Here is an 18059-nt window from a genome sequence, read left to right as displayed (position 1 = left end):
TACAGTTAGATAACTGTCGCGTAGGCGTCCCGTTTTGGTAAAAAAAAAAAAAAAAAAAATAGTGCCTCACCCGCTGAGCGCTTCAAACACACTGCGTTATTCTGTTAGAAAAAAAAAGCCGACGGATCGTTCAATAAAATACGCCGGTAATTACACGAGCTGTAAATCGCGTCAAACTTTCGTCGAGCTTGCCGGCCGCGATTGTCACTCGATGAGATCATCGAGTGAGGAAAATACGCCGTACGTGCAATCGCCGCTCTCCTACGTAAGATTTGAGGCGGAGAGAGAGACAGACAGACAGAGAGAGAGAGAGAGAGAGAGAGGGGGGAGGGAGGTGAGACGGAAGGATGGCGACAGGCCGCTGGTCGCAAGACCTACGACGCGCTCGAGTGTTGCTCAGGTGGAGCGGATAACGGCGCTTCAATTGGGCCGACCTATTTTTGTCCGGAGACGCTATCGAGAGAGTGCCGCGATCCTTCCTTCCGTCATCCCTCGGCCCCTCCCTCTCCCGCCGGCGTTACACCGCCGCGCCAAAGAGTCACCCAGATAGCGAGCTCGTGTCGAACGATCACCGAGCGAGCGCCGAGCGATTATTGCTTTTGCCCGAAGTGGTTCAAGGCCGCGCCGACGTCACGAGTGGCGAGCCGGAGGAATTTCAAGGCGTATTCAGGTATGAGCTTAATTGATATCGAAAAGGAATTCCTGCCACCGCCGGCGAACGCATTCCGGAGTGTGTCGGTCGCGCGCGCGCGCGCGCGCGTGTGTGTGCGCCAAATATCCGCTTAGTCGCATTGTACGTTTCAAAGCTCGTGACGTCAGCTGGAATCGACGTCACGCTCGCGCTCGCGCGAGGAGTGTCGTTGCTTTCGAAAGTAACTTCCGCCGCGCTCGTCGATATCGGTATCGAAGTCGACGATACGCTCGGCGCGAACGAGAAAAATTTCGCAGGTACGCTCGACGTGCGAACGTCGGGGCGGCTTTTGCATCGGGAAAAGCGGAATCGTGAAAGAAACTCACCCCTACGACGCGGGCGGGGGATGATTCCGCCGCTGCTCCAACCCGAAGCCCGCCAGCGCGCGTGTGCATGACGGCACACGCTGCGCCGTCGTCAAGAATCGTAAAAAAAAAAAAAACATATCAGAGCGCGAAAATAAGATCAACACCCCCGCAGTCACAGGACGACGCCGCAGGGTCGCCGAGACCGCAAGAGCCGCGAAATACGCGAGAGAGCATCGCAATACGCCCCCCTTGGAAAAATACGAGCAAGACAGTCGCGGGCGCACCAATGCCACGCTCCGCCGCCGCGGCAACAACCCCTTCGGCCCCCCTTGCCACCGTGCACCACCCTCCAATCGGCCGCCGCCGACGCTCCGCGCCTGCTCTCCGGGGGTGGCTTCCCTCGAACGCCGTCAGACGTCGCGACGTCCGCCGCTAGCCTGATCCACCCCCAGCGAACCGGTCAACTCGAGGAAAAAGCAACCCCCGGCTAGTCCTCGCGAGCCAGCGAGCCAGTCGTGAGCTTCGTGCCAAGCTGGGGCGATGCGCCTGGCGCATCGACTGACGCGCGCGACCGCAGCGAGCAGTGCATTGCGCGTCGCACCGACGTAGCCGTCGCCGTCGTCCTCGTAACCGTCGCCGTCGCCGTCGTCGTCGTCGTCGCTAGTGGTGGTGGTGGCGGTGGTGGTGGTGGTGGTAGTTGTGGTGGTGGTGGTGGTGGTGGTAGTAGTGGTGGTGGTGGTGGTGCGTCCGTCTCCCTGCGCGACACGGGCCTCGAACTGGAACGAGCCACGACGACGCTCGCACGTGAGCACGTCGCCGCGGCCGCGAGATGAGAGACGTGAGTCCCTTCGATCACCGCCTACCTTCTGCTTCTCTGTCTCTGTTTCTCTGTCTCTGTCTCTGTCTCCGTCTCGCTTTCTCATCATCTCTATCATCATTGTCCACCTCATGTCCCATTGTCTCCACCGTCTCCACCTCCTCCCCCGGGTTTCCATGTGCCGCGAGAGAGGCGCGACGCACGATTGGCCATCTTTGAGAGCGCTCGAACGGTCGCGGAGCTGCTCGCTTCGTGACACTCCGGTGACACCTTCGCGATACCGCGAGGAGATGTCACGTTGAGACCGACCGGACCGCCCCGCTCGAGAGATGGCCCTCCCGCCCCGCAAGATGTCTTTCTAGCGTTGCAAAGCCGCGACGTCGATTCTCCGCGCCGGGGGAGGACGAGGAGGAAGAGGAGGGAGGGAGGGGGCAAGATTTCACGGGCGATCTCGATTCTGTCCGCGGGTCCGCGGATACGCGAGTCGCCGCGGTGTATAATTGGCTTCGCGCTCGGTCGGCCGCGGCGGAGGTGAGGTCGCGCGCGTGCGGGCGGCAGCTGTTGTTGCCTTGAAAAACAATGTCGCCGAGGAGTCGCGTCCGGCCGGATCGGTCGATCCTGAGGAGATTCACCAGGCGATCTCGCTCGATTCACACGGGGCTGCGAGGTTGACGTGACACCGCGCTCAGCAAGGTATTTGCGCAGTAGCTCGGGGGAGAGTAGAGAGAGAGAGAGAGAGAGAGAGAGAGAGTGTGTGTGTGTGTGCGTGTGTGTGAGAGAGAGAAAGGAGGGACCGATGAGGCTCGGCTTCGCAGGCTCGGTTTCCGCCGTCGTTACGAAATGAAAAGTTTTAATTAATTTCCGCCGAGCCTCTCGCGCGCTTAAGAGCCGCTCGTTGGCACTCCGATTCTCGAAGTACAGCGGAGCCAACGGCGTAGCGGTAATTAAGGCCTGCCACCAGGTGTTACCTCGAGAAACATCGCCGCCGATAACCCGGCTGCGGAAGCTGAAATCGGACTTGCAAATCAAAGGAACCGAAGCGCGATCCCGGTCGCTCAGGGTAGCTCACGGGGTTTGCGACGCGATGTTTTCCGCCGATTGTGCCCGGATCATCTCGCGATCGACGTCGACGCGCGCGCGCCGTCAGCATACGTCAAGCCCGTGGGTCCCGAGGCGCTCGCTGAGAGAATCCTGCGACGTTGAAGAGAGAGAGAGAGAGAGAGAGAGAGAGAGAGAGAGAGAGAGAGAGAGAGAGAGAGAGAAAATGAGCGACGCCGCGCGAAATAATCCGAGGGCAAAAGCCAAGCATTCTCAAGGTGTCGCGAAGCGACTACGACTCTGTCGAGGAACACCGTGACGTCATGGTTAGCCGAGACTGTGTGACCGGCGCTGTGACTTCTGCGAGAGCCCCCGATGCCGAGATTCGAGGTTGTCGCGCCTGCTACCTTGAAAAACATTGCGTCAGCTCTGACGCCACTAATAACCTCTCGCGATCATCAGCCTGCCTCGTTCAGCGGGAACGTAATACCAGCTCTCGGGCTACCGCGAATTAGTTAAAGCCGGGGGCAGGGATCAATGCGAGTGTGTTTGAACAGCGTCGCGAGGGGGTTGGGTAAGGAGAGAAGCCAAGTTCGCGCGCGAGTCACTCTCGGTTCCCCGAGCCTCTCTCTCTCTCTCTCTCTCTCTCTCTCTCTCTCTCTCTCTCTCTCTCTCTCTCTCTCTCTCTCTCTTTCTCCTTCTTTCTCTCGGGGTTCGGCGAGAGTTCGGGGAGAGACCGCGAACTCTATTGCCCTCGTCGTCTTTCTCTCTCTCTCTCTCTCTCTCTCTCTCCATCGATCTCGATCGGTCGGGCCGGTCGACCGCTCGGTCTTCGGGGAAACGCTGACGCCGCGGTCCGCTAAAAGTTTGATAGGGTTAAGGGCGGTTCCTCGGCACACGGCCTCCAAGTGTCCGAAGAAGCAGGCGGTTCCAGCACACACACGATTCACTTTACCTCCCTCCCTCCCTCCCGCCCGCCTGCTCGCCGGCTGCCCGCTATCCGATCGTGTCCGACCGTTCCTCTCGCCCGCGCGCGCTCTCCTACCCCCCTCGTAATACTTTTCAGCCCTCGACCTCGTGGCCGAGAATCGATCCCCGTGACGTGCTGCGTGAGCACACCCTCGTGGAAAAAAAAGAAAAGCGGCCGCTCGGTCGCTGGTTAATAACTAATAACGATGACGGCCGCGTGTATGTACATACATCACCGTCCCTCGCCGCCCTTCGCAACCACCCCGACGTGCGCGGCCTGTATCTGTGTGTGTGTGTGTGTGTGTGTGTGTGTGTGTGTGTCTGTGTGTTTGGTGTGTGCATGTGTATAACGTTACACACTCACGCCAGCCAACCGCGGAACACGCGACGCTTTTCCAAGCAGAGCGTCGCGACGTGTCTTCGGTGCATTCTCTCTCTCTCTCTCTCTCTCTCTCTTGCTCTATCGCTCTCCACGTCTCATCGAGAGCACGTGCCACGTGAACGGCGACGTAATCGAGTGGCTGGCTCGCTCACTCGTTCATTCTCTTGAGCAAGCGGTCGAAACGTCTCGCGAATATGAGACGATAAAAGCGTCCGACGTACGCGGAACGAGCGACGAAGAAAACGTCGAGAGAGAGAGAGAAAGAGAGAGAGAGAGATAGGGGGGAAGACTCACGAATACTCGCGAGTCGTTGAAGGAGGAGAATAGACGCTACTTTTTCTCCCGGAAGAGCTCGGAGATTCGAGCGACGAGTTTTCGCTCTTCGCTCGGTCCCCGGGTGATCTTCACTCCGAGGGAGGGTATCGAGTCGACGCGGGGGTGTCGGCAATTTCGAAGCTCCGAGAGCCGCGAGGAAATATTAAGCGGCTGAATCGATGCGTCTGTCAGCGGGCTACCTCCTCGGCTCTCGTCGAACCTCTTTCGTGTCTACCTGACTAACTCTCCGAGAGTCTCAGACTCGCCGACTGCAGGAAAGAGGGATCTTCGGATGCGCCCTGGAAGGTCCCTAATGACGCTTGCGAATTAAACGAACGAGCAGTATTTGCTGTTTGATTATCAAGACCATTAAATCGTACTTTAGCGGAGCGAAATTGCAATGCGATTCCCACATCTGACGCTCGAGCGAGGCACAATCGGAGCAGTCGCAGCTGGGGACTGAGACGCCTCGCCTTTTGTCCGCGACAAGGTTAAAGTCACGGGTATTACGTCGAATCTCCTGCTCCTCGGCTCCCGAAAGAGCGAGCTGTGATGATGAAAAGAACTTTTGAGGATCGACCATTTTTCCCCGTACGTCGCGGGCAAACGCGGAAGCGCCGCGTCGATATTGGGGAATTTTGTCGACGGCGAGGAGGAAACGTTCCGGCAGAAATTAATTCTCCCCAATTATGGCGTCCACCGTAGGCGAGCTCGTTGCGATCTTTGATTCGCTGAATGAATATAAATCCTCCTTACATAAATCGACATTCGCCCGGGAGGTCTTTTCTCGTGCGCACAATTTCGCCATTTTCTCGTTTCCCCTTTTTCGGGAAAAAAATCCCTCTAACCGGACTCGCGATACACGGCCTTAAGTTACAATCGATTCCGAATCCCTCGAATTGCATCCCCGAGCGTAGCGTTGCCCATTTTTTGATAAATTGCTAAAAAAAGGTAATAATCCGATAGCCGATGGCGTAGCGATGCATAACAATGCACGCCTCGAGACGGGCGGAGGAACTTTAATAATTTAAGACACGTGCGGTCTCTCCTCGAGCTGTGTAAAAAAATCAGTAGAAAAAGCATCGTCATCGGCGCGAGCCTCGCCTCTCGCCCTCTCCGAGAGGAATCCAGCCGGGCGACGCGCGGCGGGTAAAACATTCGACACGGAGTATTTTTATTGGCGAAATCCATCGCGCGCTCTTTCGTTCGCCATTAATTGCATTTGCATTCGCTCGTGCATCGAGTGCGAGAGCGCAGTGCGCGCTGAAGCGGTGCTTCCTGCGTTTTTCGCGCGACACAATGAGAGAGAGAGAGAGAGAGAGAGAGAGAGAGAGAGAGAGAGAGAGAAAAAGAGTGGGAAATTATCCCGCGAGGGACGCTAAACGCGTGCGGACGTGCCTCTTTTCAATTTACCGCATATCTCGCGAGTTTGACGAGCGCGACAGAAGCGCCACCACCAACGACGACGACGACGACGACGTCGACGACTCGCTCGATTTTTCGCCGTCGAAAGAATACATTAACGACGCACGAGCGCCTCGCTCGTGAATGACGGATTTACACGTGGCGCACGTAACGCTATAAACGCAACTTGGACAGTTCCGATCCGCCCGAGCGCTCGCACGACGGTAAATTCTCAATACACGCGCGACAGTCACGCTAGCCGTCACGGGAAATTGGATTCGATCCCCCGCCGGCGGCGGTGTCCCGGGGATGATGAAATATACGCGAGATCGTTATGTGCGCTTCTCGAGAATATCGAGAAATTCATCTCTCGCTCGGCCATCGCGAGCTGTCTTACCGGTCGGCAGAGTCGTTTACGTCAAAAAATATTGTCACGTAGAAGTGGAGGGAAAAGGTACGTTTTCCCTCCATTTCTCCAGGTAGGACAACACTATTGTGCTAAAAGGACATGTTTACACGGACAGGATGATGCAGTCGATTGCCGAGAAAAATTAACGAATGGAGCAATAATGAAAAAGCTGAAAAGCCTTCTTCAACCCCTCAAGTTTTAATCTCTGCTTTGAGATAAGATTGATTAGGTGATACTGCTGCATTTTCCTACCATTGTCCCGCGACTAACGACGAGCAAAGATTTATCACAACAGGAAATCGCATTCTGACCCGCTTCGCGCGTGTCCGAATTTGCAAACTGCCGGCGGAGAGACGCGCCCCTCTCTCTCTCTCTCTCTCTCTCTCTCTCTCTCTCTCTCTCTCTCTCTCTCTCTCTCTCGCTCGCTCGCTCGCTCGTTGTGACCATCGCGCCATTTTTATCCCGCTTCCTGAAAGAATTTCTTCATCACCTCCGTTGGTCCGGAAGGCTCGGCGCAGCGTGACGCAAAAATAAGTCATTGTGGACGCCATCATTGATCGTCGGCCGCTTATAAATGCTCTCCCCGTTATTAATAGACGGATTCATCTATCGGCCATTTATACGCGCGATTATCGAATGTACATCGCTCGCTGGACCGCCGGTAAATCTGGACGCGGGAGAGAGAGAGAGAGAGAGAGAGAGAGAGAGAGAGAGAGAGAGAGAGAGAGAGAGAGAGAGAGAGAGAGAAAGAGAGAACAATTTTTCAACGCCCCATACGCGACCGGTCGGGGCGATCGAAGAAATTACACGCGCGAAATCCCGGCGTATCGTAACTCGTCGCACCTTCTCTCTTTGCTGTCTCTTTTTGGTTTTCACTTTTGTCATCTCCGAGCCCTTCGGTGGCTTCGCGGTAATTTCGCCCCGTCGCGTCGTAAATCGCGCACGCCGTATACATAACTTCGGCGCTGGGAAGTCGTAAATGGCTGAAACATTACCGCGCGGCGCTAAATGAAAATTCACCGGCGAGAATTATGCGAGAAACGACGACGACGACGACGACGAGAGAGAGAGAGAGAGAGAGGAGGGGGAGGAGAGGTATGTTCGATGGGCTCTCGGTGCAATAACGGCGTCGGGCTATTTAACGTAACACAACGCAACATAACGTAACACAACATATCCCGTAAGCCAGCAGGCGAGCTGAGCCGCTCGGCTGAATCGGCGCGGCTCAAGTCTCTTCCACGATAAATTCGCCGGCGCTCGGACGCGCGCGCGCGGGCCTATCGCGATCGAAATAAATTACCGCGCGCCGGCTGTGTTTCGATGCCTAAGAGGCGCGCGAGGAAATTTACTTAGGGCCGCGCGGTTACCGCCGCGCTTTCGTGAATATTCAACATTGCGACGTGCATTGCCACGCAATGCAGTGGCAAGTCGCGCACGGCGAGTCACGTTAGCGCGTCTACTAGGCGAAGGTGGCAAAGGGAGAGCCGCGTGAGGGGAGGAGACGAGGGTACATGCAGACTGCCGGTTCGCGTGAAAAGACGCCAACTATTTTCCTCGAGCGACCCTCCCTCCGCCGAGCTACCTGCCTCTTCTACTTTTCCTTCTCACCGCCGCCGCTTCTGCGCGTCGTTTTTTACGACTATCGTGACACGAAATTGGAAAAGTTAACGATGCCATGTTGATAAAGAAAATTGCATGTACTTCGAATGTTTTTGGGGTCTCTCTGTGTGTGTTAAATGTGTGTGTGTTAAAATATATTATCGTCCGACACACCCGCGTTTCGTAACCTTGCGGCTTCGTTTGCCGCGATTTCGCGTATAGATAGAGACGAAATTAATGATTATTATGCTCGTGACGAAATTTGCATTTGCTTAACATATTCCGAGTCCGTAAGAAGGAGGGAGAGAGACTCTGCGCAACAAGCTACAACGCGGCTGCTCATTATGCGGCTAACGTTCCGTATGCAGCTCAATAAATATTGGACTAATTTCATTTCAATTTTTCATCCTTCTTCCGCCAAGCGCCCGTCCATCTCGCGTTCACCCGACGTGATTTCACGGTTACTTGATAAATTCAATAATCCAATAATTAGCCGGGTACAAAACGATTTCGCTGGATGATCGATCAATGTAATTGCACTAATCGCTACAATTGCTTCGTACTCCTCATTAACTCATCCAATTATCCAAGTTGCTGCAAATACTCCCTCCTGCGGCGTTCTCGCCGCCGCCGCCGTCGTCAGGATCAACGAAAAGCGCGCGCCGTTCGTACCTCATGGCCATTCACCCACCCCGTTCGAAGAATTCGACGGTCTGTTTGCTCCACGATAACCCATCTAATCCCGCCGGCAACGAGGTCGATTAACGAAACGGCGAAAAACGAGGCGTAGCCGAAACACACTCGCAAACTCCCGCGCGACAAGCCATTTATTTCCCCGCGCGGCGGCGGCGGGCAAGCGTCGCTCCCTCGGCGCGTGCATCAGATACGGATCGCGTTCGTGACCAATTCGCTTTTCGCACTTCATCGGGCTCATTACTCGGCCCACCGAGGCTCGCTTGACCGGCCGGCCGCGTTCCGTCGATTTTCAAACGACCCGCCCCGAGCGACGGCCGCTTATAAACTGCCCGAAATTAGCCGCGGAGAACGAAATCGTAAAGCACACCGACACACGTTCTCTCTCGGCGAACACGCGCCAATTGTTGGTCCCGCGCGAAATGGGTCGCGAGAGAACGAGAAATGAAGATCGATGGATGCCTTTACGGTCGCCCGAGAGGACCGCAGGCGTTTCTAATACCTGTATTCACAGTCGGGCCTTATATCCATCTTTAGATGCCGCACGGATTATTTTTGGACGGAGTATTGGCTACAGACCGAAATCCGAAGAGAAACTTAAGGAAGTCTTAAATATAAGACCTGACTATGAACTACGGGTGTAAGATACGGGTCTAAGGACGCTACAGATGTGCATCGCGAGATCTGCAAGGGCGACCAAATAGAAATGACCGACGCGCTTATGACAGGCCTGGTGACGAAAGAACGGGACGAGAGGAAATGCAGAGTGATGAGAAATCTTGCGCGAGAATCAAGTGCGAGAAACATCATACGCATGAGAAAGGGGAAAGAGAGTGATCGACACGTGATCCTGAAAAATTCCCACCGCCCGGCTCGAACGATGTCCTTGCGGAGTCGCGTTCGTGACTGAGTTAACACGCGCGCTGCTTATTGCGACTGCACGAAACGCGGCAGGTTGGTCTCTCTCTCTCTCTCTCTCTCTCTCTCTCTCTTCTTCGCCGGTTCGTGCAAGCGGCGCACAATCATGCCGCGGCGATTGGGTTCGATAGGACGACCCGGTGTATTTATAACCGAACGTATGTACCCACCGACCGCACATAACCCGCGCGCAATTTGCACACATTAAGCCGATCACATGTTTCGGCCGGATGATCCATGAATTCTGCCCGGATTCAATCCCCCGACGCGCTATTCAATCCGCGGCTCTTGCCGCGCCCGTCCCGCGCGCCCGCGCGCGCTTTATATTACGTCAATCCGAGCAGCCAGCGGGAATATTACGCCGCGATTATCCAACCGAGCGCGGTGAACCGGGCGGCTTTGTCTCTCTAATTTTTCGCCCCCTCCCCGCAGACACACGTACGGAAAATGCGGAAGCTCCGACAGGAGAGAGAGAGAGAGAGAGAGAGAGAGAGACGCGTCGGAATGTGGAATTTCAATTGTCCCGAGGTGATACGAATGTGTTCCTCGTGACAATTCGACGTCGCAGGCGACGTGGGTTCGCGGCCGCCGCAGTCTCAGGCTGTCGCGCTGCTATCATCCCTCCCCCCTGTCCCCCTGTCCCGAGTCGTAATAATAATCATTATGGGTATCGCGATCATTCCGAAGTACGAGCGCAATCGCGCTCCGTATCTCCAGCACCGAAGAGGAAGACGCGCGGCTGACCTCGCCGGGCCGGCAGGTGAGCAGCGCAACGAGACGACTCAGGTGTCTCGGTGCGCGGCTTGCTCGCTGCTGCGAGAGAGTGCGAGTTTCCGCGGGAATTTCCGCCGGGAAACGCGCGTCGTTCCACATCGCTCGGCTCGGCGCGCCCGGCCCCGGAACGCAATATCCCGTAGAATGGCGTCTGAAATTACCCTTTCGACGTGGCCGAGTGTTACGTTTAATATCGGAGACGGAAGTACGCGCGCGCGCGCGCGCGCGCGCCGGGAAACGTTGTCGCCTGCGCGGCGGCAATCGCGGCCGGCGGAGCAGCAGGAATGCGCGAGAGCTCTCGCATTCCGATTGAACCCGCGGATCGGGAAGCTCGATTAAACACGCTTGGAGCTTCCTCCGGACCGACGCGGCGGGTCCGCGCACTTCGCGTCGACTCGCATCTGCGGCGAAATTTGCTCACTTCGCTCTTGAATATTCCTGCCTCTCGAAGATTGCTCGCTCTTAAGTAATGCTCTCCGTCCGCGAAGATTCTTCATCCCTTGGAAATCATTTGCGAGAGTCGCGACGGTATTGAGCAGTCGCGGTGGCATGTCCCGAGCCCGCGGACGCGGACGCGGGTTCTAAGACCGAAAGGCAGTCGCGCGATTGTTGCTTGTTGTTGCTTTCAGCTCTTACATTTCCCTGCGATCCAGCGAAATCTTGGCTCGCGCGCCGGCTCGGCCGCGCATTAATTCCTCGGTGCGGCGTTGCAATTAAGGCTGCGCGTTTAATGCGCGAGTAACTGTATCCGATCGGCTCTTTTATCGGGGCGATGCCTATGAACCGGGATTATTTTTAGCAGAACCGGTATGTGTATACGGTCAATAAAGCCGCGAGACCGCGCGCGCTCTCCACGTGACGCGGCGGGGCGCGAATAAAAAAGATCGTTAATTGACTCGAACGAATTTTCGCCGGGCTGCCCCTGAGCTGCCTGTGTGCCGTGAAACAAACGATGCGCGTCGTGCCTCGACTATGAGATTTTTCTGGTAGACGGACAGAGAGAGAGAGAGAGAGAGAGAGAGAAGAGAGAGAGAGAGAGAGAGAAATAGGGGGGAGAGTAGCGAACGCGAAATCACCGGAAGCTAACAAGTAAATCTCGGGGAACGTCAGACGCCGATTTGTTTCCGATTTTTTCTAGTTATTTTTTATGTCAAAATATGAAGAAATCTGTTGTCATTTTTAGCTTAAATTAATTTTTTCAATTTTTTCGAAATTTTTCAAGTTCTGCACACTATTTTATACGTACATTTAAAACAATATTTCTTAAAAATATATATATCTGATTTGTTGAAACTTGCACACATATATGTCGCCAATTATGAATCAGAACCATTTTGTAAGATTCAAAGTGGATCTAATATGGCTGATGTCATTGTTGAAAAAGTGTTCAGTTTTACGCTACATTCGACGTTGGGTAATCATCTTTCGGCTCACTATCCAGCAAACAAGCTCATTTTAACGTCAAAATCTGATAAAAATGAATAAGAAATGAGCAAAAAAAGAATGAACAAGAAGCTTCAGAAATTTCGAAAAAATTAGAAAAATTAATTTAAGCTAAAAAAAATGATAACAGATTTTTTTTTGACATTAAAAATAACTATAAAAAATTCGGAACAAATCGGCGTCTGACGTTCGCCGAGGTTTACTTGTAAGCTTCCACGAAAATTGGACGAGCCTTTTTACGCCAGGCTGTGCAAAATACGCAACACATTTGCGCTAAAACAAACCAAAGGCATCGCGACTCGAATTCACGCACACAGCGTGGAGTTTAAATTACAGATTACAGAAAGAGAAAATTCTCTCCTTCCCACTCCTCCGTCTCATTCTCTCTTTCTCTCACCGTTTGTGCCCGTGAGTGTAAATCTCTCGCGAAATAAATTCACACAATTTGCATAGAAAAAAAGACAAAACGCTGGGAGGAGGGGAAGAAGAGGGAACTCCATGCTGTGGGAAGTCCTGGGAACTCTATGATTTCCGCATCGGGGTGTTTAAACGCGAGGAAAAGACAAAGAAAGGAAATGCGAAGAAAAGAAAGAGAGGCAGAAAGAGCGCGGCGCGCTCGCGGGATTGCACGGTTAAATGAGCGTGGATGCGTATTTGCGGAGGAATTTAATCGGCTATATCGAACTGTGTCGCGCTCTTCCTCCGTATTCTCTTCCCCTCCGCTTCCCCCTCCTCGCCGCGATGCTCTTCTTAATCCGTCTTCTAACAAGAGAGAAAATTCCGAGCGCGGTCGCGCGCTCTCCCCCTTCCCGGCGGAATATAATATTCCCGCGCCTTCCCCGTCGGCCTTCTTACTTCGCTCCGGCGCGCTTGTGAAAGGATTAACTGCAATCACAATCCACGCCGCGGCGATTGTGACGTGACGGGAATGTAACGCGGTTACACAAGAGCGAGCGCGAATTCAAAATTCCGCCGGGGCCGTCCGCACGTTCCCGTTCCTCGCGGCGCGCTCTCTATCTCTCTCTCTCTCTCTCTCTCTCTCTCTCTCTCTCTCTCTCTCTCTCTCTCTCTCTGCCTCCCTCGCCGTTACAATGCGGCGCGATAAATAAGCCTTTATGGGCCGTGAACGCGATTCCGCCGGCCGGCGGAATAAGAGTACGGAGTCACGAGCTCTTTTATACGCACACGGAATCGGCGAGGAGGATAAACGCACGGCGCCATTCTTCGTGAAAAGCGATCCTTTAGACGCGAGGCATGTGCCTCCGCAAGGATCCCTTGCGATATTCACGGCGGCTTCGTAAGGCGTTCACTCCGTTGGCACGAACGCGTGTCATTAGCGGCGGATTTATTTGGATATTGACTCACCCCTGCGGAGTAAAGCAAATGAAGTGGAACGGGCGAACGAGAGAGAGAGGGAGAGGAAGAGAGACGAGCGGCAACACTCCTCGCGATCCTCTCTCTCTTTCTCTGTGTGAATGTGTGTGTGTCAGAGGGGTTAACTTTGCATCGGCTAGCCACTTGGCCGTGCCAGATAACTTCGTTCCGTCGGGATTTACATTTCTTTGCGAACACCCGATTAATACCTCGCCATCTGCATAAAACGCACGTCGTCCATCGGATCCCCCTCCTCCCTCCCGCCCTCTTACTCGTGCAAACATTATGAATAGTTCTCGCCGGGCCCGCGGCCAACTACGTGCGGGCTCCCGCGATTTATTATCGACGTCTCGTCGCGCACTTTTTACCGCTCGTTCTCATGTAATCGATACGTCATATATCGGCGACGGGGATACACGCGGTTGAAAAATCGCCCTTTTACGTCGCTTGCGCGCGCGCGCGTTCGCTCGCGCGACTTTAAAAGGAAACAGGATGACGCGCAAAATATTGTGCCACCTTTCACCTTTGTCGAGGCAGTTATCGTCCCGCGTGTCCGAAATGGTTCATCCCCGGAGAGAGAAAGAGATAGAGAGAGAGAGAGAGAGAGAGGGGGGGGAGGGGGGGATATAAATTCATCTCGCGCGCGCGCCCCAGCCGAAATTCTAAACACGCGACTCGCAGCAGCCCTCTCCGGCGGCGAGAATAACGCGCTAATTTTAACAGCCGTCTTCTTCGTTCGCCACTCGCCCCAGGAATTTGGACTTCACCCTCGAGGGTGAACGCGTGTGCGCGCAGCAAAGTCTCCGAATCGTCTCGATATTCGCTCCGAAGGATTACACACTCGAGGATCCTTTCACTCACCCTCCTCCCTCCCTCCTCCTTTTCGGGGGGAACACGCTTATCTCGCGCGCGGATGATTACTTCCAAGAGTCACAGTTCCTTGAAACCGCTTCGGAGACTCTACTTGCAATTACTCTCGCTTTAGCCCGATTCAACTTGGCGCTCAGCTGGCCCAGCGAAGCGAGCGAATGAAAGAGCGAGATGTCAGGCATACTTCGCGCTCATAACTTCATCCGCTCCCCCCCCCTCTCCCCCCGCAACCCCCGCCCAAGCCCCGACGTTTCACTTAATCAGCTTATCGATTCGCGACGAGTGTCAACAAAGCTAACGCGCGCTGTCGGCGCCACTCTCGTCGTCGTTTTCTCATCCCCTTGTTCCTTCCTTTCTTCTTTTACGAGTTTTCACGAGCGACTCTCCGCGTCGCAACGGTAAAAAGCCGAGTAGTCCGGCTCGATGCCGCTGCGCGAGCTGCTCTACCGTGGCCTCTAATCGCTGCTCTATAACCTCTAGCGCGCGCGACTCGCGTGTACTACTATAACCCTGAGAGGCTATAGTAGCCACCAAGAGTCCCAACGCGCTCGCCCGAGCGGGGGAGGAGAGAGGGTGGCATGGGTGCCGCGGCAGCGTCGGCGACGACTGAATGAAGCCGGCTTCAGGTGTTCCCGCAGTATTGATCGACCCACCCTCGTACATGAAGGGACACACGACGACGCAAGCCTCGCCGCTTGTCCCCCTCGCCTACAGTCCTCGCGTCTACTGCCCACTTCTTCCGACGATGAGCGCGCGACCCCCGCAGGCATGTCCGGGGGCGACTTCCAACGCGAGCGAGGGGGCGAGCAACCCCCGTCGGCGTGGACGAGCCTTCCTTGCTTCCAGTGTCAAGGTTGGCTCGGCCAGCGATGGGCCGGACTGTCGCCAAATTGTTGGTGCCGTTGAACGAGGGAACCGCTTGATGAGAGGGAGTTCTGGGGGCTGGTCTGGGCGAAGGGGTGAGGTGAGATTCCGTCGCGAATGGAGTTGTCGTAGAATCGGAGATGTTATCGTCTCGGCCTCGGCGAACTTGGCGATGCGAGGCGACGTGTGGATTAAACATGATAATCCAAGCCAAGTTCTCCGAAAGGAGAAGGCGATGCGCGGTTGTCTTCAGCCGCCACGACGGACGGACGGCAGCGTCGCTGTCGTGTCGCGGAAGTTACACCACGCGGAAAGTCGCGTGTTCAGTCTGCTAATGACGTAATTGCGTAATTGAGCGGAGTACGAGTCGTTTGATTTCACGAGCAGGCACGTTTATATCGCGACGCGGGGAGAGAACAGCGCGTTTAGATATCGACTGACGATGACAGATGAGAGTGTAAAGTTCCTTCAAGTTCTCTCCCTTCCTCCCTCTCTCTCTCTCTCTCTCTCTCTCTCTCTCTCTCTCTCTCTCTCGATTGTCACCCGAGGAAGAACTCGTTAATCATTCCAGGCTCACTCGTCCATTAAATATCCACCCATTGACGATCGCCACTTGCCCAACTTGGGTAAAACCGATCATCTCGTCATCAGTCGGCGTATTCGCGAGATTCGTCACGACGCGATAGACGTTGCAATAATAATGTAACAAGAATGTAAAAAACCGTCGCTGTGACGGACCAGTATTAATTGCGACAAATGAGCGTGTAAAAGTTCTCTCGAATATTTTCCTCTGCCTAATATTTACCGCTCGGCGAAAAAAAAAAAGAGACAGATCATGGCGCGACACTGATTAATTCGCGCGAAATATGAGCGTGCAAAATCGACCGAGCTCGCGAGTACACCGAATAAGTGGCGATGCATGACGGGGGATGGGGGAGGTGAGACAGAGTATGCACGCCGCGCGAGCGACCGGTTTATCAACGATCACCTCTCTCTCTTTCTCTCTCTCTCTCTCTCTCTCTCTCTCTCTCTCTCTCTCTCTCTCTCTCTCCGCGGGACTAACTTTGGACTTTCTTCCTGCGATAACGGAAGACTTCCTGAAGCCATTAAGGGCGTTAGAATGGGTTTGTCCCAGAAAATGATGCCATTACCGCGAGAGAGCCCACGGGGGCTCACGTGAAGATGCTATCTCGGATCGCCAGACGGTCACGACAAGGAAGTCTCCAGCATGACGGATTTAATTGTCTCGTTATTCCCGTCTCGCGCTTTCGCACGATCGATCGCGATAATCGGCCCGCGTCACGGCAGCGTCCGATGATAACGACAGCGAAAAAAGCGCGATCGATCGCGCGCCGTGAAAATAAAGCCGCGGACGATATTCGCGCGCTGCTCGGCGTCTTGGCCGACGCGCGCCAGTCTAAAGGAGGACGCGTGTCGCGAGCGGAAAATCGCAATTGTCCCACGCGAGAGCCCGTCGGCGTGCAAATTTCCACATGCGGGCTTCCTACGTGTCATACGATGCCACCAAATTCTAACGCTCGACGCCGCGCTATCGCCGTTTAATCACGCGGCAATGTATCGCAAATTCGCGTCTCTCCGTTGCCGTCACTAATATATTAATTAATCAATACATCAACGGGACCGAATTAGCGCGAAAACAATCGGTGCACCCCGCCGCGCGCCGCGCCTCGGACGTGGCCGGGCGAATTATTCGGGGGCGAATCGCGAGAGACACGAGAGCAATTTCGGCGTATCGATTTCCGCGAGAATCTCCGCGGCGATTCGAGTTGGAACGACACGGCGCGCGGCAGAAGCTTACGCGCGATGGAAGGAAACGTCGTCCCGTGCGGCATTCGTGTTTTCGCACCAAAGGAATTTTCCACGACAAGATTTTCTTCCAGCGGACGCGTGGCATTTGACTGCCGGGAGCGACGGCTGCTCGCCCCGCCAACGCGAAACTGTCTCCCGGGGAGGCCGCGGTGAGTCCTGACTAATTCACGATCGAATCCCGATCGATCGAATCGCCGGCATCCCTGAAATTCAGGCCGCGGTGTGGCTTTCGCCGCGCTCGCTCGCTCGCCACACTTTCAGTCGCTCGAGAGTCGGGAGTCTTCATCACTGACCTCACGTGACTCGCCGCTGCTCGCCGTCAGCGCGGAGATGCGGACCGGCGAGAGAGTTGCTCTCGCGAAGTGAGTTCTCAAGCGCGGTATCTGCGAGCGAAGTTACCGCCGCGCCGGGCGCGAAACCAACGGACAGGCACAGATAAGCCGAGCGAGTCAATTAGCCGGCAAATCGCCCGCTCGTTTTCGCTCATCGCTGGGAACGTTTTCACCAGCTAACTCGCAGGCGAGAGCATTTTCGCAGCTAGTGCCGCGCTGCAGATCGTCATAAACATTACCGCGCATTCTTTTTCTAATTTCCTCCGGACGACCGAGGCAGAAGAATTAAGCCTCGGCGATTTATGTCTTCCCTTGCCCTCTCTCTCTCTCTCTCTCTCTCTCTCTCTCTCTCTCTCTCCTTTCTTATCCTGTAATCGCGAAAAATTCCCCTCAAAGCCTGTTAATCGCACGCGCCGTTCCCGCGCGATCGAGAGAGAGAGAGAGCGAGAGCGAGAGAGAGAGAGAGAGAGAGAGAGAGAGAGAGAGAGAGAGAGAGAGAGAGAGAGAGAGAGAGATTCGTTCGCATATTTTCCGCGCGGCGGGCGATTAATTCCACCGACTGACTGGTTCGCGTGCTCGCTTGGCCGGCAGGTGTGACCGAGCTGATACCGCCCGAGGCATGGCCAGCAGCACGGAGGACTACGGGTCCGAGCTGCAGGAGCTGCAGTGGGGCGCCGGCACCGGCACGCACTTCCTGCGCGGCGGCAGCGGTTCTCACTTCCTGAGGAGCGGCACCGGCGGCTGCTACGAGGCCGAGGACCTCGAGCCCGCCAGCAGGCACCATGGCGGCCAACACCGCGGCTACTACAGCCCACCCGGCACCAGCTACACCATCGTCGAGAGGCCGCCCAGCGCGCCCCATCATCACTCCTCGCACGCGACCCCGTACAGACATAGGGGTCATGGCGCCGCTGGTACCGGTGCCATCTCCCCGGAACAGGTGCTCAGGTACGAGAACCAACGGCGGCTCTGCTGATCGATCGGCAATGGCATGCAATGGCGACCACGCGCGCGGTTACGTTGATCACT

The 18059-nt window shown here is 55.2% G+C and overlaps 1 protein-coding gene across 10 annotated transcripts in view; it reads left to right on the top strand.

The window, feature by feature from the left end:
* The first annotated feature begins 1719 nt into the window (after positions 1 to 1719).
* dysc (whirlin protein dyschronic) overlaps positions 1720 to 18059 on the top strand; it is an 81660-nt gene continuing 65320 nt past the window's right edge. For 2 of the 10 annotated variants that reach the window (XM_025300431.1, XM_025300430.1), the window contains exons 1-2: positions 16734 to 17060; positions 17622 to 17978. In XM_025300431.1, coding sequence (XP_025156216.1) covers positions 17029 to 17060; positions 17622 to 17978 — 389 coding nt within the window. In that variant the 5' untranslated portion in view covers positions 16734 to 17028. Of the gene's footprint in view, positions 2510 to 14484; positions 14969 to 16725; positions 17061 to 17621; positions 17979 to 18059 lie in introns of those variants that run through there. The other 8 variants (XM_025300429.1, XM_025300428.1, XM_025300427.1 and 5 more) reach the window with 8 other exon arrangements.

The sequence above is a fragment of the Harpegnathos saltator genome, unplaced genomic scaffold (genome assembly GCF_003227715.2).
Source record: "Harpegnathos saltator strain DR-91 unplaced genomic scaffold, Hsal_v8.6 scaffold364, whole genome shotgun sequence".
Classification (NCBI taxonomy): domain Eukaryota; kingdom Metazoa; phylum Arthropoda; class Insecta; order Hymenoptera; family Formicidae; genus Harpegnathos; species Harpegnathos saltator.
The sequence above is the reverse complement of the archived record's forward strand: the minus strand, read 5'-3'. Positions and strand labels throughout refer to the sequence as shown.